Source organism: Pyrgilauda ruficollis, unplaced genomic scaffold (assembly GCF_017590135.1).
Source record: "Pyrgilauda ruficollis isolate IOZ18807 unplaced genomic scaffold, ASM1759013v1 scaffold13, whole genome shotgun sequence".
Taxonomy (NCBI): Eukaryota; Metazoa; Chordata; class Aves; order Passeriformes; family Passeridae; genus Pyrgilauda; species Pyrgilauda ruficollis.
The window spans coordinates 11,230,491-11,251,658 of record NW_024511432.1 but is presented as its reverse complement, the minus strand read 5'-3'; the positions used below and the strand labels follow the sequence as shown (position 1 = coordinate 11,251,658).

At 42.5% G+C, this 21,168-nt stretch overlaps 1 protein-coding gene across 2 annotated transcripts in view; it reads right to left on the bottom strand.

Moving 5' to 3' along the window:
- Window positions 1-1,387: 1,387 nt before the first annotated feature.
- Window positions 1,388-21,168, bottom strand: part of ZNF423 (zinc finger protein 423) — a 225,203-nt gene continuing 205,422 nt past the window's right edge. For both annotated transcript variants that reach the window (XM_041458934.1, XM_041458936.1), the window contains one exon: window positions 1,388-2,022. In XM_041458934.1, the coding sequence (XP_041314868.1) occupies window positions 1,993-2,022 (30 nt within the window). In that variant the 3' untranslated portion in view covers window positions 1,388-1,992. The remainder of the gene's footprint in view (window positions 2,023-21,168) is intronic.

The window sequence follows — 21,168 nt, the reverse complement described above, 5'->3', positions numbered from 1 at the left end:
TAAACATCTGTTCTGTGATTCAGAGAGAAATAATCAGATTGAAAGTTAATGTTTTTTTCTAGAAACAGATCATATCAGTGTGATTTTGATGAAGAAACAGTGAGCTGAGAATAATCTAGATGGAAACAGAACTGTCCTCTTTGGAATTAAGAAAAGCCATTCCTAGTTTTGTTGTATTAGGGTTTGTAAATTTATCACAAGCCACATTGAGCCTAAACTCTGACTGTTCATGTAATGCTATTTCAGCAGAATCAAAACCATCTATCATTTCTCTCAAACAGAATATTCTTTTTTTTTTTTTTTTTTAGGAAGTTGTAACTTTTCTTAAGTTAGGACTGCTCTGGTGCTTCCTGCTGTAAAGATGACCCTACTTCAGCTGTGCCTGAGGTTGTCCTTTGTTTGTAGCCTTCCCTTACTGCTCTGAGGGAACCATGTGTACACAACAGGACTATCAATATCAGCAGGGATCTAAAAAAAATTGTTGAAAACATGGACTGCAGCATCAACAAGCTGTTCCACCCTTCCACTTGTAAAAAAGCTCACTATATAAACTAATCTAGGCATTGACTATATGTCCATGAAAACATATTTCCTACAAAATATCACTTACATGCTCCAAGCCCAGACATGGCCCAATGACAACCAGTTGTGCTCTAGTTCAGTGCAGCGATTTTGAAAGGCTCTGACTGTGCATGTTCCCATTCCACAGTCTTGCACAGCCTTGTACTTTGTGGGAATGGGTAAACCACATCATTTCAGCTGTCACAACTGCTGAATATTTATGATGATTATGATTCATTCAAGCCAGAGACACCAGGAGAACTACATCTTTATAACTTTCCAGAGGTGTCCATGGTCCTTAAAATGACTGTTTCCCTGACCTCCTTACCATAAGATAAGTTTAAAAAGAGTAAAAGAAAGCCTGGCAATTGGCTCTGTTGGCACTTATGCAGAGCTACAATACCTGGGGGTCTGGGGTGGGTAAAATATGCAGCCTCCTACCACGGTCTGCAAGGCCTGTTCCAATATCTGAGCATTTGTATACAATGCAGAAACTTTTTTTTTTATTGAAACAAAGAAGCACAGAGATATGGGCAAGGCAGCTACAGGTCTGGTTCTTCTATTCTTGCTGAAAAATTTAAAATATTAACAAGTATTATAAACTAGCAATACATTTTCATAGTACAGGTTCTTACCTCACCTCAACCTACCGTGGAGCCAGGGAGGTTCATCCAGAAGCAAACACAATACCAGACACAGAACCATGGCTTCTCCTCCTGGGCTGCAGAGTGCTCTGTGCCATCAGGTGAGTGATCACTGGGATTCAGCCACCCCAGCAGCAGCAATGCAGGGGGCACTGACAGACAGACAAGCTCTGACGCTAAGCTCATGTATTCCCTTTATTGAACTGTACTAGTTATTGCAATCAGATTAAGTCACATTTATAAAGCAGACCATCCAGTTGCACTGAAACCGATTATATTCATTACATAGTTTTAATCACTGTCCGGTGAACTGGCAAATCCAATCAAAGCATTAGTCTTTAATTAAAAAATTAAAAAGAAATATTCAGACAATAGCCAAGCAATCACATCACAATGCACAGTTACCTAAAATTGCAATTAAAAAGCAGTTAACAAAAAAGAAAAAAATCACACCTAATCTTTAACTATCAATATAATACAAGAAGCAACAAAGGGCAACAGCATCAAAGCAGATTTATCTAACACTATAAATTCAGTCAGAAGCAGAAGCTCTAAAGTACACTAGCTGAAGCAGGACAATAAAAAATACTGAGCATGGAATACTTTTAATCTCTTCCATTAATATTCATTTCCAGCTGCTTATAATAGCAGCGCCTCATGGCCAAATCATTAGAGTTTTACATCTGGGTTGCAAATGACACTTTGATTGGATGTAATGTTCAAATGGTCCTCCCCACTGTGCCACCGTCAAGTCTTCTGCAGAGAGGTGTCCTGTAGTGCCAGTGGCTCACTGTGCGTGCTGGCTCAATGTGTGGTTCTGGAAAGACGAAAAAAGGAGACATGCATGAGGGGCAGAATAATAGAAAGCATGCCCATACCCTCCCACTCAGTACCATTTATGCAGAGCTCAACATAAAAGCTTCTCAATTATTACAAAACAAAATGCAATAAAGAAAAAGTACTCATAAGTAACAGCTGCCAATGTGACATATTTGCTTTGTTCTGACAGATCTGTTAATGCTGGCATGAACTTAGAAAAAAAAATGCTACAAGCCAAGTATAATCATGAAGGTTCCCTTTTTTTTTTCTTCCTCCTTTCAATACATATAAATAAAATGGCAACTTCATGGGCAAAAAAACTGCCTTTAGGGATTCCCTTCACTGTAACAATTAAAAAAACCAAAAATCGGAATCGTGAGGAAACCCTTGCCATATTTTACTCTTTTATTCTCACTCGTACCGGGTGCAAGCACTGGCAGCAAGAGACACCAGATTGTGACACACACTTCTCAGTCCAAGAAATACTTCGGCAATAACAGCTGAACTGCCAGCTCAGGCACCAGGGTAATACTGCCAGCAGAAAAAAGGCTGGACATGTAACCCAGAAGTTAAATTTCTTTAAAGAATATACTTTTCTCTACATATTTCTTTCAGCAGTTTAGAGCCTCTTTTGTTCCCTTTTTTCCTTTTGGTAGATTTGTAGTAGCCTCAATGTCATCACAGTATCTCACATCAGAGGATGCTGACCTGTCTTGCCATTTTGCGTAGGCAGCAATAAATTGTGGAGCCAACCTTGGAAATGCATTTTTAGAGCAGTACTGATTCACCCACATTTTGTGTTCTGACTAAAACCCCAGTCTTACACATAAGCTTAGCTTTATTTGTATGATTATCCAATTATTTGAGCAACTAGAGAAGTGGTTCATGGTGAGGTTTTCTTGAGCTGAGTCCCCAGCATCCCCAAATATAAAAATTCATTTGTGCTATTTCAAGCCTAAGCAATTTCCCTAGTCTCCATCTGCCTAATAACAGAGCCGGGCAAGTCCGCCAGCTTGAAGAATAAGTTTTTAAACACAAAATGAATTTTGAATCTAATTATTTATTTACAGTGATGAAGCTTTAAAATAAAGCAAGATATTTTAACTTTTCATAAATCATCTGGTCCTTCTCCGCTATCCACAGCTACATCGCGATCAGGATAAAAGAGCAATCCCCCGCTTTATGCAGAGATGACACGTCCCCGATGGAGCCGGCCCGTGGACAGCGCTGCCGGGCGGCGGAGCGCGGCGCTGGCGGCCCGTACGCTGCCCGGCCGCGGCCGCCAGGGGGCAGGAGCGCCGCCCGAGCCTCGGCCGGCGGGAGCGGGGCACAGCCACGCACGGAGCCCTCGGGAAGGAAATACCAGCTGGGAAATCACAAAGTCACTGCTTCAGCAGAGCACCGGCCCTCTCAGACACCCCTGCCTGTGGCACTGAATATGCAGAACCACAAATCAGAAATTCGCGAATTGACAGCTGGAACTGCTTTGCTTTTAGACAATTTAACACCACCAAACACAACATTCAATGGCTTTTTCTTTCGATATACATGGAAATTTTCCTGGCCTTAAGAAGGAGTGACCTTTGCAGTGCTGGATGTTATTCTCAAGTCTCACAATGACTTTATGGAGGAGGATGGATGGAGCCCTGCACACACAATAGCAGCACTGACAAGAAGCTTGCCCACTAAACCTAGCTGGGGAAGCATGAAAATGTGAAAGAATACACAGGCTCCTCTGCGCTCACACACTCCTCAGCATTTTAACAATGGCCATTCCTTGTGCACTTCATTACAGTTCTATTTTTAGGTCATCCTGAATATCAATAAAAAACCCAAAAGGTTTACCATCTTCAAATTGAAAGAAGGGCTATCCGTGGTAGACAAATCCATACTTAGTTAGGCCGTGTCGTTTGAAAGATAATGCACAATCAGCACTGGATGCATGATGCACAGCCTACAGTCAGGGAACATGATTTCAAACTTGTGGGGCTGCTGCATTGATTACACCAGGCAGGTCAATAAAGGAATGGTGTGTGGCTCTAAATCTGATAATGAAGCTTTTATTGGGAGCCCTCCCTCCTCAAACATCAGCTAATAACATGTTCTGGACATTCCCAATACAAGAAATACATTGGGTTTGAGATCAGAATTTGTCAAAGGAACGAACAGATTGTACTCAAATACTGCAGCCATTTAGAGATGGGTCAGACAGGAGCTGAGAAATCAGCTGTGCCGTAGGGCTAGGAGTTAAAAAATTACATTTTTCATATGCAAATCTTGATTTTGTCTTAGTATCTTAGGAATGTACCATTTATTCCCCATGTATGCATTACTGACAATCAATATGCTGGCTAGTGCCTGGACCATGCAGTTAATAGATAGAGCCTCATTTTGCACAGGGCCTCTCATTAACACAGAGCCTCATTTTAAACAGGTCTGTAATGCCTATGGACATGAGAGCCCGTGTGCTCTGCACCCTTCCCCTGCCTTTCTGGGCACATCCTGCTCAAGCCATGGGCACAGATGCCAAGTCCTGCACACCCAGGTGCCAGTGAACACTGAGTGAAGGATAAATAACCACCACTGTGTGGCTGTTTCAAAGTCCCATGGGAACCTCTTTATCCTCTGCCAACCATATAGGTTTCTCACATACTAAAATGTATTTCAAAACATGCCTTCCAAAAAAAAAAAAATAGTCTAGCAATTTGTCTCCTATTACTAGCAATTGTCATTTCTTATCTTCTTGCTTCTACTCCCTGTGCCCCGTGCATCTGCAGCTCATTGGAATTGTGCTCTGCAGATGTCAGAAAGCATCTCACCCATTCAGGGCTTATGTCTCTTCTCTCACATGTGTGTTTTCTATATTTGACCCGTGATTTTTCAAATACCTTTGTTAGGCACTTTTTTTGTGTGCCCAGACACAGAAAATTCTCCTGGCTGACTAGACTTTTTGGAGTAATTGAAAATCAAGTATTAAGAATGCCCTGTGCCTTAGCAGGAGCAGTTTTGAGCCCAATGGAGCCACTGGGCTGTTCCAGGCAGCAGAAGGAAATAATAAAGACCAGAAGGAAGTTTCAAGTGCTTTGAAACATGTGATACTACAGGAGTGCTGCTACCTAAGCAGCCTAAGGAAACCTCACCCACCTTTCCAGCAGGAGGGTGGGCTGGGTGGAAACAGCTCGGGTGTGATTTTTCAACTCCAGAAATTATAGCCAGAAAAAAAAAAAAAGACTTAATGGTGGTTTCCAGAGGAAAATAGAGCAGCCACAAAAATACAGGCCCTCCAGGAACACTCCTGTGTGTGTGCACATGCCTACCAGCTCCAAGGCCATCCATACACGTGCCCGTCTGGGGCCAGCAGGAGGCACGACATCATTTGGAAGCTGAACAGGAAAAATGGTTCTTCCCAGCTCCTGTTAGACCCCCTGGTTTACACACAGCTCACAGCTGATACCCCACTGAATACATCATTCTGAGACATTATTGCAGCTGGAAAACTCTACAGCAGCACTAAGTCACCTGTCAAGATCAAGTAAGTCACAGCTTATTTATAGGATAAGGTTGGAAAATCTCCTCTTTTCTTAATCATCATGCAAAATGGGTAGCAATTCCATTAGCTATGTCAGGAGGAAAAATGCAACTACCCCAAGTCTCGGGGCTGTTGCAGTGTTTAAGTGGAATTTTCTACTGGCTGCACAATCCCCAAATGAACCATTTATAGAAGTGTCTGTGATCAAGGAACTGGGTGATGGGTTTTGCAGGAAATAAAAAGATTTCAAAGAATGGTTAATTATTGTCCATGTAGATATTGATTGTTCTCCAGATCTTCCCTGGAGACACCCCCTGCCTGCCCTCTGGATGCAGATCAAGCCATTTGTGCAGGACATCCACAATGAATATTTCTCTGTTTTTTTACATGCATGATTATGAAAACACTGGCATGAAAATCTCCATTTTCAGAGCTCTGTGTCAAGAAGGAAAGCATCAGGCTTGAAAGATGATCACTTACAACAGTTCAAAGAACTCTTACAAGCTATATAAAGATCGAGAGGAAAAAACACACACAAAAAGCAGCGCATGATGGAGCGAAGCTCCAAGCCAGGCAGTCAAGCTGGGAGTCTCCCACACTGCAGCGACACTCACTGCCAACAAGTCACAGGTGTACTACACAGGAGCAGGTGAAAAAAATAAAACACAACTGTGAGGGGTGTGATAATGGTTTGAGGCCATAACACATCCAGTCTACAGTGCCACTGTGCATCTGTTATGGATTTAGACATTTTCTATCAGCCATTTACAAATACACTGTCTATGTGCATGAGCACATACCCCTAAAAGGCCATATGTTATACAAAGGTTAAGAAATGGCCTAACAAGGCTGGTGATACCCCACCCTCAGGTGAAATTCATAAGCCTTCTGCAGTGTTACACAGGGAGTGGGACTCTGATGAAAGGTTACAAAGCCTCTCTCCCCTTCCAAATGCCACTGAAATGAACAGAAAGCATTACTCAAATAATTTCAATAAGAATTATGGAGATAATAGATTCATGTGACCATGAGCCAACATGAAAATTAACTGGTAATTAGCCATTAGGTGACCTATTAATCCCAGTATTTTTTCTCAGGGTGTGGGGGGTCCTCCAGACCCAGGTAAGAGCCCAGGTAGTTTCTCTCTGCCTCTCCCCACCTCTGTTCAGGTTTCTATCACTCCTTCAGGCACTGTCTCATTGCAAGCCCAGAGATCAGGGTCATGGCTGGGGACCACTGGGACTGTGTCTCCTCCTCCCCATTCTCTCTCCTTTTCCCTTTACAGAGCAGGGCTGGGAAACAAGAGAAGTGATGCCTCCACTGACTGCCAACATGCGCAGCTTGCCAGACAAAAACTAAACCTCAGATTCAGGCATTGACTTGAAGCAAAGGTTTGTCACACATTTGAACATATATATATATATAAAGACAAAACAAAACCTCCAAATTGCTACAAACAGAAGCTAGAGTGTCTAAATATTTATGAAATACCATCTGCAGCAATCTTTTTTCAATGTTTTGCATCTTTTGAATTCAAACTGGTCCAAAAATAAATCTCTCAGCTGTTATTACTCATTACATATCCATAAGCACACATATGTATGTGCACAGGTACTATTTCCCTTTAACAGCAATCCATAAAGATAAAAATCTTTATGCCTTGACTTTATAAAGGGATTACTTTAGGCAGAGGACACAAGATGACCCTTGCTTTAGCCATTAGAGATTATGCTCTCTATGGAAAGCTGTGAGCCTTAAATTGGTGCTGCTCTAATCCTAAACTGGAGAGGCATTCAAGGGATGCCATGACCCAGAAGGGCAAGAGGGAAAAAAAAAAAAAAAAAAGACACATTGAAGGAGGAGGGTGGGAAAGGAAAGAGAAAGTGGAAAAGAAAGAAAGGAGAGCAAGCTTGCTTTACAGAGTAAAACAGTTTCTTTTTAATTTTAATTTCTGGTTTCTACTTTCCCTTTGCTATCAGACTCTAAAGAAAAATTACCTTTGCACCCCCTTGCAGTTTGTATGTGCTTATTTTTAGAACTGTTTGACAATTATCCAAGGGTCTAAGACTAACAGATGGCCTGTCTTAAAGCCTCATATGTTCACTAGTTTGCACTTCTGACAAACAGTAAATGTACTCAAGAGTGTGCCATAAACAGGGCTGAATGAATACTCAGAACACAATTTAGTTAATACACTTCATTAAAACTGATAGTGGTAACCAATGTTTCCCATAAAACCAGGTGTTAATTGCCCTTCCAGTTGTTTCAGGTAACTTATGCAGTGACATTTATGTGTTTAGATCATAGTTTTTCAGGGAGCACAGTATTACTTCTTTCCTTTCCTTTGGTATTTCACCCACTACATAAAATGCTTGTACCAAGTGAACTTCAAGTTATCATGGTATGCAACAAAAAAAAAAAAAAAAAAAAAAAAAAAAAAATTTGTAGGGAAAACAGGGTCAACTGCAAGACAGGTTCACATGTCCCTTCTTTATTTGAAGAGTCCCTTGAAATGGAGGTGGAGGCAAACGAAAGGTGGCACATCCTTTGTGAAAGGCAACGCTGCCTGTGTTACGGCTTCCTTCATCTCTGAGCATCTGATAACTTCCCATTCGTCAGTCAGTCCCTGTGTCAGCACACTTTGAGATGGCACTTCAACAAATGCAGGTAGAAAGCTGTCCTTTACAAGTTATTGAACCAAGGGGGAAAAAAAAAATCATTTTGAGTGTCTAAGAAAATATGCCTGGAGGTTTGGTGTCAGCTGAAAAGCGAAGCTGCCCGTTTCCAATGGAAATAGCTGCTTCTGAGTTACTCTGATGCTTGCATGTGATTACTCCAGGGGTAAATGCACCTTTCACTGGTACTGGGACACAGAAACACTCATCTGTGCCGGGACTGAGCTGCCGCTGGGGTTTCTGTAGCACTGGGGAGGCTGAGCAGCGTCCCTCAGTGCCTGCTCACCCGGGGACTCCTCAGCCTCCCCGAAACCTGCCCGGCTCCTCCGGTGACCGGGACCCCGCACTTCATCTGCGGGAAGGCTCGGAATTCCTAACATTTACAGTGGGGGAAGCCGTTCCACACGTGACTGCCTAAATGCTGACTGCTTTTTCTCAATAACTGTTTTTCCGCGCTCCTCCGCAGCTGCCGGGCGCGGTGCGCAGGGCCCGGCCGGCCTTTGTTCGGCCCCGGGGCGGCTGCAGCGCCAGCGCCGCCCGGCCCCAGCTCCTGCTCCTTACCGCACTTGCATTTTGATAGGCGTTTCTGAGTTATTCTGGGTTGAAAAATTACCTTGCTATACAAATACTTTTCTTGGAGTTCTTTTTTTCCCAGCGCCAGCTTCTTCTCATACCCACTAAGAATTACTAGATGATTTATGAATTTAATTTCTCTTCTAATCAGGTTGTTTAGTCCTAATCAGACTTTGAAAACTCAACTAACATGCTTTACCCTTTCCACTTGAGACTAATAATTCTGTATCATCAGCCTTCTCGATCTGCCATCTCTATTCTTCTCTAAAACTCAGAGTAAACCTAGTTGAGCCTATTACAAGTGAACTCCAAGCACAGCCTAAGCCTGGCACAGCCTCTTGTATTCTATTAAATGCCTGACCAAAAAGTCTATATGCTTCTTCCAAAAACACTGGGTAAAATACTGAAGCACAAAAGCAAACTGAAGCCTTTGGGAAAATCTCCTTACCACAGCACTTTGGAAATAAAAAACACTGAGGAATACATTATTAAGAGATAACCAGAGTCTTCTGTTAGAGAAACTGGCTGTAAACACACCGTGATTCACTGAGGCACCCAATGAAAACAAGGAGCTAATAATACCTGTCCTGAGGGACCACACGCTCCTGAGAATTTCACTCAGAAATGCAAATTTATCACCATCCTTGTAGTCTCCAGTATGCCACCACAAGATCAAAAATAAGCCAAGGGAAGAACCTTACACTTCCTAAATAAAAAGTGAGAGGGACAAATTGCTGTTGTCAGAAGTGCATGAAACCATAATATTTTTAGAATAGCTTCACTCCTTCCTCAGCTCCACTATTACTCCCTGACTGGATTCCAGAGCCATTTCTGATCCCAAGAGCAGAAAATGGTTTGCAGGATCCCAGCAGAGTGCTCTGCTGACAGCGGTGCTGCTTTAACCTGGCCTTGGTCAGTCCATGTTTCCCTGGGAAGCGGGTCCCACAGTGACTCGGGGTCACGGCCACCCCTGAGCCTCCATGGCGTGTGACAACCCGGCATGCAGCAGCACCACTGCCCTGTGCCCAGCTCTGAAATGACCCTCCAAATCGCCTGCCCAGAGGGACATTCCTTTGCCCATGCTACACCAAAAACCCCAATGCACACCCCAGTGCTGACCTGTTTCCAATCTACTTACAGGTCCTACTCGGGGAACCAATGTTCCAAAATAATTTTCAAGATATAAACCATTTTACAGGAATCTTTCTTAGGTTTTCCTCTCAAAAACATGAAATTGTTGATTTCTTTGAAACCAATCTAAATCTTATTTCATTAATCCCTCCTTGATTTAAGGTAAATCATATTGCATAAACCAGTTAATTGTTCACTTCTGTGAGGGCTTGAATCATCATTGTGGAACACGGTGTGACTCCTTTAAACACCAAATGGTTTCCTGATTGGGTCATTATTATAGGACCAGGATGATGTCTTTTCAAAAAATACTCAGAGCAAAAGTGAAACACTTTACATAGCACCTTTCGAAGTTAAAATGCATAGGGCAAAGCTTCACTGAGCGACTGTTTCCATGGGAATACAAATCAACAAAAGCCAGGAAATTGAGAGTTGAACCTAAAACTTGCTCTGCTGTTCTCTGGTATGGCAAGGGTCACTGAACACCATCTGATTACTTTTTTGTTGTTTTTCCCCTCTGCACCAACTAGATATTATGGTATTAAGGACAGGTATATAACAGTTTCTGCCTTAACTGTGAATTTTAATGCAAACATTAACAGGGGCAGGTCTCACATTCATAACTTAGGCAACATCCTCCTCTGAATGATGGGAGCTGCAGCTGATCCAAGTTCCTTGGGCCAAATAAGCAAGTGTGGACAGCCAGACTTGACACAAGCAGCACCTGCCTGTGGTAGAACCACAGCCCTTTGACCCCTAGTTCCTTTAAGAAGCACCAACTAAAGTAAAATTCCCTCTAATGAAATACTGAGCTGACAAATTGTATTGCCTTGTGTTATGGATACACTTTTCTTAGGAGCAGATAAATATTTCTGTCACGTGGCACCCACACACTGCTCGTGCTGACAAAACGGCTGGTCAGTGACTTGTTGCCTTGGACATAATGGTTGTTATTGCTGGTTTCTAATTTCAAAAGGGGAATAAAAATCCTCCAATGCAAGTAGCTCTGCTATAAAATAGCAAGGCCATAGTTACAGAAGTGCTTTACATGCTGCCCCATTAGTGTAGATGCCACCAGCAGAGCAGAAATCTGCAGACAGAGTTGTGCTTAGCCCACTGCTCACTGCCACAAAGAATTAACTCTGGACGAGCTAGGAGTGTGAAAGAGCCATGCCCAGTTTGTTCTTGTAAGTAAAAGAGGGGCCAAAATATCACCAACATGAGCCGTTTCCTCCAAGACATCACAGGACAAAACAGCAAGGCAACATTGCTATGGTGTGTGTGCAAAACAACTGGGTTAAATGGGATTTTTCAGCCATTTTCCAGCCATTGCTACTCCATTACAACAGTGTCACCAGTCTCAGGAAAATCTGCCTTTTAAACAGCAAGATGACACATCTTAAACAATCCTGATTTCATGCAAAGACTAAGAGCATGTGCCAGCCCCAAAGGAGGACACATTTTTCAGAAGTAAATATGTTCTAAACAACCTCACTGCTCCTTTTGGAGACACAATAATATAACACACTGATGACAGATATGCCATACACAGCCAAACCTCAATGCCCATAGCAATTTATCCAGGTTTAACTGCACAGCAGAAACAAATGAGGGGGCTGGGTGGTCAGGCAGGGGCTCTCCCCCAGGGCTGGGACTCTGTGGGCACTGCTTTGGCCATTGCTGCTTGGTGCAAAGCCAAGGCAACGGGGTTCTGGGGACAGACTCTGCGTGGAGGTGACCTCTGGGTGTCCATACTGCCTGCCCAGGATGTGGCACAGAAGACACACAACACTCTGCAGTGCATCAGCTCAAGCACAGCTGAGTGATAAGCTCAGGACTGCTGCTGACAAATCTGGTCTGGCTCACGCAGAGTTGGGGTGACAGAGCCTCGCTGAACCCAAGCTGACCTTGCACAGAGCCACGAGCTGTCTCTACACTGATCCCATCAGCACATACCATCTCACTCTATCATCTAGATTTTTCCAACAAAGCCCCATCACCTCACTGAGGATAGACAGTTTAGTATCTCATAAGTTATTCCATTAACATGAAGGGAACATTGGTGGTTACTGCCCAGGTTGGGTCATTGCACATATGCACCCAACCCTGCACCAAACACTCCTATCCCCATTTTAAATAAGCAGAACAGGCATAACATGAAAAGAAGCTGTATTCTGAATTGTTTTTCCTTTCTCCTCTGGTCAAAGGGAGGTATAAAACTAGTTTCAAAATACAATTTTAAAGCAGGTTATAATTAGGCAAACAACAGTATATGATTGAATGTACTTCTCTGGAAGGAACAACAGAAGGAGCAAACAGCAAGGCTGTTCCAGGCTTGTTTTCAGCTCCCTCAGATGGGCTGGACTGAGAATACTGACAGCTTTCCTGACAGGAGCATGGAGATGCAGGCAGTGACAGCCCTGTACACACAGGTGCAGAAAAGCAAGTAGACCACTGACTTTTTAACAATTCCTTATCCTTTTGCTGTTCTCAGACCCAGTTTTTTTCCTGGCCACTCATCATGCTTACTCCATGTATCTGACCTCACAGAAGAATGAGAACAGGTAAGACAGGGAGGAATTAATAGGACTTTCTCTTGCAGTCTTTAAAATCCCCCTGGGAAAACTGACCCTTGGGATGGGGTCACAGGGCAGGACCCCTATCCTCAGCTCTCTTCAGCAGCCAGAGCTGCTGCTTCTGCTGCCTTTCAGTAGCTGAGGAGATAAACCCTAGCATTACACCCTAAATCTCTTACTCTAGAAATCAGGGGTACACACAAGGGCTTTTAAATTTCTTCATGAAATTATTTTTCAAATTCTTTCTAAGCAGTAAAACTGATGGGGCCTCCACCAGCACCACAGCAGTACAGTATCACTCCAGGATTTCCTGTCTGGAGTCTAGGCTTCACATCTGAAATACAGCACACACACAACATTTGTATGACAGAGGAAACACAAGACGCTTGCCACACATTTATTATCTTCCTGGGGAAATGATATAGAGGACAAAAGAGACTATATTTACTCCCTCCCCAGCTGCTTTTACAATCTAATAATTTATTTCTCTTGGACATAAATTTCAGATTTAAACGAAATCCCTGAAACCTAAAGATGCCACACGGTAGAGGCTAGGGCAGTATTTCTTTCTGTTTTGGAGATGGAGTGCTTAATGCATTGCTCAGTTAACCAGAAGCCTTAAAATTTAGTGGGGCGGGGGTGGAAAGAGACAAGCAATTAGACTGTGGCAGACCCTGGATGCAAATACAGGTGACTGTGATTACTGCCTTCATACAGAGAGTTAAAAATATCTGGTTATTGAAAATTATTTTCTCAGTCCACAGGGGTTTATCTAGGTTTAGGCTGAGATGTTTATTTTTTCTGCAGCAGCTGTACTGGGGATTCTTTTACAACATTTTCCTTACATAGAAGCTATATATCATTCACATTTCTGAAAGCTGAGGTGATTTCTATGATGTAAGAAATCTCTGCAATTAGAAACAAACATATTTTTTTTCCGAAAAATAAAATGACTCTCCAAACCCTTCAAGGCAGCAACTAAGATAGCGGTGCTCTTAGGGCAAATGTAAAATTCCAGGGTATAAATTCATGTTAACTGCTACAAATATATCCATCTGTTCACAGACTAACTAGTGACTGAAACTGATGAGACCATTGAAATGTAATTTTTGAGTCCACTAGCGTCTGTTCTCTTCTAGTAATAAAGTAAATGCTTTTCAATAACTCTGCTGCTTTTCAATGCCAATTTCCATTTAAGTAGGCTCAGGTTCTCTCTAAAAAAAGCCCTAAAATTAAAATAGCAAATGCCTTTTCTTTCCAAAGGTCAAACTCAGCTTTTAAAGAACATGCAACATTTCAGCAAGGCAGAGAGGACAAAACTCCAATCAGATAAATGGGCTGTGTAATGATTGAGAACCACGGCTGCCTCAGGTTTCTGAATGGGCTGTAGCATAGAATTTGGCACAGACTGATGTTGAAGCTTATATCTCTTTTACTGCAGACAAGAAATTCACTGAAATATATAAATAATGAATGTGGCTGGGGATCTCTACTGTACTACTGCTGGTTCTGCAAGATACAGGAGCAGAAACATACACTGCTCCATGTTTTTGTTATTAGGGAATCCTTGTTCTCCAACAATAAACACAGAATATTTTATCTGAAATGGCTTCTGCAGCACATCCAATATAAGTTTCAGCTCTCTAGAAGTGCCAGCAAATTGCAGAAAGATAAGTTACAAAGACGTACCTAATTTGCTGTGATGAATTGTGTGCATGCTTCACTGATCAAAACTGCAGCTGAGACCTATTATATTTAATGATCTAGACATTTCTTGTGAAAACACTCAGGCATATACTGTTATGTCTGGACAAGCATCCCCACTTCGGTCTTTGCAAGCAAACAAAGAGACTGAACTTTTAAAAGGATGCTGTACAACACCCTCGATGAGCTCTTTAAAATTGAGGCTGATCAAGCTCCACTATTTTCTTTAAATAATGCTTATACTCTGCCCTTTCCAGTGCAGCATCCCTCTTGCTTTGAAAAACAGTCAGTTCCTCTGGATGCTAGCGACACTTACAGGAGGCAACGGAGCTAGTCTGTGCTCAGACCCCAAACTATCCTCCACAGCAGCTACTACAGCAGGGGAAAATCAAAGGGACTGGATCAGAGAGCTCTTCCCACCAGCAAAGAAAATCTCTGAGAAAACATTTCAGAGAGAAAACAAAAGAAAAAAATTATTTGTCTACATGTTACACAAGTGTTCTGTTTCTATTTTAAGGACTCTGCCCTGCTTACAAAGGCACGTGCTGCCCAGCCCGGCAGGGCCAAGCAGGGGTGGCCGGTTGTGCTGTCCCTGAGGACGCTGCTCCTGCAGAGCCAGCTGTGCCATGGCCACGCTCACAGCCCCTGTGCTCACAGCTCATGGCCCCTGTGCTCCAGCCTCTCCACAGAGCAGCAGGAAACGGGGCATCCTACCACCCTCCTGTGGGGACAGGGATGTCACCTTGTGAACATGTGAAGGACTTTGGAATAAAAAGGTTTGAGGTTTCCAGGGCTTTATGTCTGGCTCCTCCAAAATTGTCCAGCATGGAACAGGGTATATTATTCAACCTTGCCTTTCCAATTTTGCAGAACATGGAAAAAAAATCTCAGAAAATATGCTGGTAAACTTAATTCATTCATGGTTATAAGAACCACAGAGATCTGCAGAGAAAATCCACAGAATTTTCTTGCTATATACATTCAAGAGCTCATGTTCTCCCTCCCTGGTCAGCCTGAACCTCTTTCTGTCATTCATTGTTCAACAAAACAGAGCAAAACATAAACACGTGCTTTTGACTCTAGAAATAAGGATTTCAAAGTGCTGAAATTTTCATTCACCAGAGAAGCTTCTAAATACTATCACAGTGGTAATTTGCGGTGGTATGGTAAAGAATGAAGAAAAGGTATTTGTTAATTGTTGACATAACAAAATTAATTTTCCATCCCTAAACTTTTTCTCATCTCTCCTGTGAGCTCTGATGCAATGTTACTGACTGGCACTGCTGAAATGCCAACTTGCATTTCTCATCCTTAATTTCTCTCTAAATGTCATTAGTAATTGTTATTGCCAGACCAGAGAGTGCAATCTGGTCTTTCTGAAAGAAAATCCATTTCTCATTTCTTCTCCTGTGCTTCCTCCTTTTGGTCAGGATGGATGTTTAACACAGCCTGTGTGCTCTGCTTCCATGAGGAAGGAAATGCATTAACGTATCTGGAAGTACAACATTCCTGCTTTATTTATTTACATATAGTATGCCTGGATCCTTATGAATATCAAATTGTATATTCAGAAGGGTCTTCAAAGCACATCTTTCAAGAACACTAACAAGTCTTAATTGAATAAAGCTAACAAGTAGGGGAAGGGAACACCCTTTAATGTGTGCATGTAGACTCCTCTCTGGATGCTTCCATAATTTACCCTTTCTGGTGGGCAGCAATGCTGTCAAATATAAAAGCATATTATATCATTTTTCTCTCTTTCAGTCACGTGGGAAACAAACCTCTTCAGTGAGATGTGTAAACTAGTCTAGCTTTGGTCTAGATTAATGTATCACCTTCATTACCCAAAAAAGTGTTTTCCACCACTAAGAGGGGAGGTGAGCTTATACGCCTGTGTGCAAAGGAAAACCTGCCAGTGTAAAAGGCTGGCTCCTTGCATATCACTATGGATTGAGCCAGAGGTGTGTACAATTATGTGCAGCACCTACAAAATGTGGTCTCTGGTACTTAGAGGCAAGTAGCACCTTGGCAAACTGAGTCAGTTTTAGGGGGGACTCTGTGTCACGACAGACCCCTTTAACAGATCTCCCCATAATCAGCATATCTTACACTTTCACATCTGCATTATATTTTGTAAGGTATATAAAGTAATTTATTCAAAGCTAAGCTGCATTTCCCTACCTATTAACTAACGGCATCTTATCTCAAAATAAATAGACATTTGAACATTTCCAGCCAGGAACTGTGCTTTCAATAAACACAATTGATGCATATACATTGTCTCTTGGCGGCTTACACTCCTGCCCATCTGTTGGGATGGCATGGTGCCTGCGCAAAAGTTGGTTGGACCCTTGCCCTAGGGCATAGATGACAGGCAACGACGGGTTTAGCTGGGCAGCCTGAGCAGCAGATCCAAGTGCCATCTCTGCTGGAGGAAGCCCCGTCTGTGTGCCAGCACTGCCACATTGGAACGACATGCCTCCTTACACTTGATCACACATGTTGACACTTGGGTGCGCTTAAGTGCATTAATGACTAAAACGATGCCTTTCACCTGGCTCCCTTCTTTTTTTCCTCCACTCTGCACGGCTGCTGGGTTTTCTGCACATGTTAATGTGAAGTTGCGTGCACTTTGTTAGCCAGGGCCAGACACAGAATGGCCCTAATGTTTAAGAAATGAAGGAGGGGTTTTTGTTACAGGCCATGCTGCTCCAGTGCCAGACATATCTTCATCTCAGGTGAGAGATTTTTGTGCCTCTCACTGAAGAGACCTCAGACAGGATAAAGATGCAGCAATAGATCAGAACCATCTTTCCAAATGAAAATGCTACACCCTAGCACTATGCCACACACAGGGCAATTCCACATTTCTGAAGCCCTCCTTTGTTGCAGCAGAGGTGACCACACAAAGAGGCCAGGCAGTCTGGATTCCATTACTGTCCCAGCAGCCCCAGCAAACACCCCCTGCCTGCAAGGGAAGAAGGTGCTGCCTGACAAACCACACAGGGGGGTGTGAGCATGAGCAGCCCCTGCTCTTACATAAACCTCTGTGAATGTCAGGCCCAGGAAACCGCTGGCATCCCCTGCACAGAGCCCCAGCTGCAGCTGCTGCAGACCCAGCACCAGCCCCACGTAGTCTACAATGGAGTTTCTTAGCTTTGGTCCCTACCAGAGCCTGTTCCTAACCCTAAAGTTTCAAACAGCCATGTATTCCTCCTCCTCATCCTCTGAACTTAAACACACACGTAGAAAACCAGAGACCTTATAGGTAAAAACTCTTCCCTACTGTGAAAACAGATCACAGATAAAACTTGTGGTTTTGCAGTCCATAAAGAACGTTCAGGCAGGCAGACGCAACATGATGGGTATGTGCCTACAGCACTTTTAATTTTTAATTATTGTTAGTTATAATTATCTGACTGCGTCTGAATGAAACCCAGCAATATGGCTGGAATAGATTTTGGTAGTCTTGTAATTTATTAGCTTTTTAACTACTAATAATTAAAATTTAACAATACTCCAAGCACCATAGCAACATTTTTTTAAGAAACACTAGCCAAATCTGCTAGGATAACTGACTAGTCATTTTCAGAATTTTAAAGAAGGAATGACATTTAAAAATTGAAAAATAAAAGTATAAAAGGAAAAATAGCTAACAGCTTCTTAAAACCCATCAAAACACAAAATGCAAAGATAAAAAAAATCAGTTTTAAAAGAAAAAAAAAAGGATGTTGCTTGCAGAAAATTAGTTCTACACATAATTTTGTGTGTGCTTTGTGTGAAATTTAGAAAGAGCTTGTGGTACATTTTCAGTAAGAAGCTCTTGGTGTTTGCCATCTAAGCCACACTAAGTCCTGAAATACAGCAAAAGTTACATCAAGTGAAAGCACTGCCTTGAGATAGAGCCACATTTCAGGTCCCATTTGTCCTGCCATCCACACACTCTCAAGAAGAAACATTTTCTGCAACTTCCTCAAGATACCATGGAATTGCCTTTCTCTCACTGCCTGAATGGACACTGGAGCCCAGAAACACTAAGATTCTGTAGTGCTGCAAGCACACAGGGCTGGTTGGATGAAAAATTTTACTTCTACTTAAGTAAGCTTTCTTATACCCCCAGAAAGTAGGTAAAGTCCATTTTTCAAATAAGATCTGGAGATATGGCTGGGTACAGACTAAAAATTGCTGAAGTCTTTCTTCAGTGCTCCACTGGTGGTGAAGCGAGCCCTTGGCCACAGCCCTGCAGACTCGCCTGCGGGCGGGTGGCTCACAGCCAAGCCAAGAGGCTCTCCTTCCCCTCCGTGCTTCAGGGGACACTGCTGTACCCAGATGGCCCCAAGGACCAGTGGCATGAGCAGCTGGAGATGTGGCTCCCCATTGCCCCCCTCCCAGGGAGGCCAGCACAAGTACAGAGCAGCTCCTGTGTCCCCCCTGGGTCACATCAGACCATGGGGCAGCTCGCTGCGGTGCCCCCTCGCCTGGGCAGGTCACAGCCCTCTATATCCTCACGGCCCCATGGTCTGATGTGGCACATCTAACATCAAGCTATTAAAAGTCTGATATTAAAAGCACACTTAAAAAGAGAAAACCTGCTTAGGGCTTGATCTGCTGTAATCAGCAGAAAGAATCCCAAGGACTTTGATGTGGACCAAATCAAGCCCCTGGAGGACATTCATGGTAAATCATTATTAATATAATGAGTGCAATTTCTGTGCAGCAGCTCATTCCTGTTTATGGATATATGAAAATTGCTAGCTTTTCACATAAAATAAAACGAGAGGGGAGACAGACCACAGTGCTAGCCAATGAGCCATAGTATCTCCTTTTGATATGTGTACATTTAAAAAACTGGGCATTTCAAATGACAGCACATTCCTCCAGTGCAGATCTCTTAATTTAGTGGTTTGACATATCTCCAAATCTGAGCAGAAAAGAAAGCCCTTTATTCATATCAGGCAATAAAACACCTGAACACCTGTGCTAGGAAAGACCTGGCAGGTACCCTGCTCCCTTGGTACCTGGATTATTTGCACATTGTTTATTACATCTCTTGCCTTAGTTTTCATCAATTGTAATCATTTAGGAGGAAACAGTATGATTAACAGTACACAAGCAAACAGCAGGAATTAATCCTTTAAATACAAATACTTCACTGGTTATGTGATGGCTCCTTGGAAAAGCAGTGTGGCAAAAGAGTACACACAAAAATCCTTCTCAAGTTTACTCTGAAAACCACTGCTCAGTCACAATTGGCTTAGTACAATTCTCGATGCAAACACCTGAGGAGGGATCTCTCCTTGCTGTGAATCACACCACAAATATAACTCTCAGCACCCATTATGTGTCATCATTTCCAACCCATCTTTGGGGCTGGCAGGGTTCCCTGCTACGTTTTAAATAGCAAAGATCAAAATTTCACTTGTCAAAGAGCAAGCTCCTCTGCCTTGTCCGAGTACCCATGGCTCCAGCTCCTCTGAGGAGCTGGACCAGCAGCTCCCAGCACAGCTCCTGGAGATGGGGATCTGTCTGAAAGGGCTCCTTCTGCCCTATATGTGAGGAAACCCCAACCCTCCACCTCTACACTTTTTCAGTGAGCATGATTCAGTAGGGGGAATGAAATGCCATAGCCTTGGTGTTTTATATATGAGCTATAAATTCACCCTTTTTCCAGGAGAATTTCATGATATTCATAGCTGTCAGTTGTACACAGTGAGGATGTGAAAAACGCAGTGCTGCCAGCCTTTCCTCTTCTGCCCTAAGGGTGTGTGGGGTTATCACACATACTCTTTCCTTTGTGTTTCATGCTTAACCTTCCCATATTTTCCTTCCTTATTTCCAGTGAGATAATGTAAGCAGTTAAGTAGTATTCTGTTTTCTTTTCTTGTGGCAATATCATCAAAGTAACGTCACTGACTCATTTCTCCAGATTCTCACCAAAATTCCCACCATTTATAAAGCAAGTTCAGTTCCTCAGAGCGCTCCTAAGCCTTGGTTTTACAGCTCCATCAGATGGTGTAAACTTCAAAGCAAAAGCCTATATTAAAATACAACTACTAGTTCAGCAGCACAAAGAGGGTTTGATCACTTCCAGAGCATTAAGCTACAAAAGCAGTATCTGCACCAGCCACTAGAGGTACATTTACAACAACATTTACAGTTTCTCATCACATGGCACACACATTGTTTAAAAGAAATGTTCAAAAATCAGCAGAGCTAGTTCATGCCAGTCTGTGACATCTCTAAAAGCTACCTTTTCCCTTTGCTGCCTGTCATTTTTCCCACCTCCCTTGTTTTTTCCTGGTAGTCTACAAGCACCCCACTCTGAATTTCTTCTTGAAATAGTTGAATGCTCAATCTTTTAAAATGTATTTTCAGTGGTTTCACTTGAAAATACAAAGAAGGAAAACAGTGCGTAGGTTCAGGTTTTGATACCAGTTATTTCATGCCAGTAGGAAAGCAAGTTCAGAACTGAGCAGTCAAATTCATCAAGCAGAACCCCTTGATGGAGGCTGATTTGCCCACATAAGATAATTGCACAGTTAAAGACACAGAAAGGTTTATGCAGATTTAACCCTAAGTAGCAGTTGAACAACTGGTTCACTAAAATAATACTAAATCTTCATTACTCAACAAAAATATAACCAACAGTTGAGGAATTCAGAGCAGGCAGCTTACACACCAGAAACTAATGAGATAATCATGCCAAGGCAAACTGATTCAAAAGTCTTACACATTTCTGACTGATTTATACACACATTTTGTGTCCTCCTTGGCTCCAATATTTGCATTAGTAAATTCCCTGGCATAAAGTAAACACACATTTCTGAGTCACTACTGAAATAAAGACTAAAACTGTGCAGCTAAGTATTGCATTTTCATTCAGCCAACATCATTCAAAACTACTCATGTAATTATTATTAATTATTATAAGCAGAAAAATTTTAAGTCAGAAAATT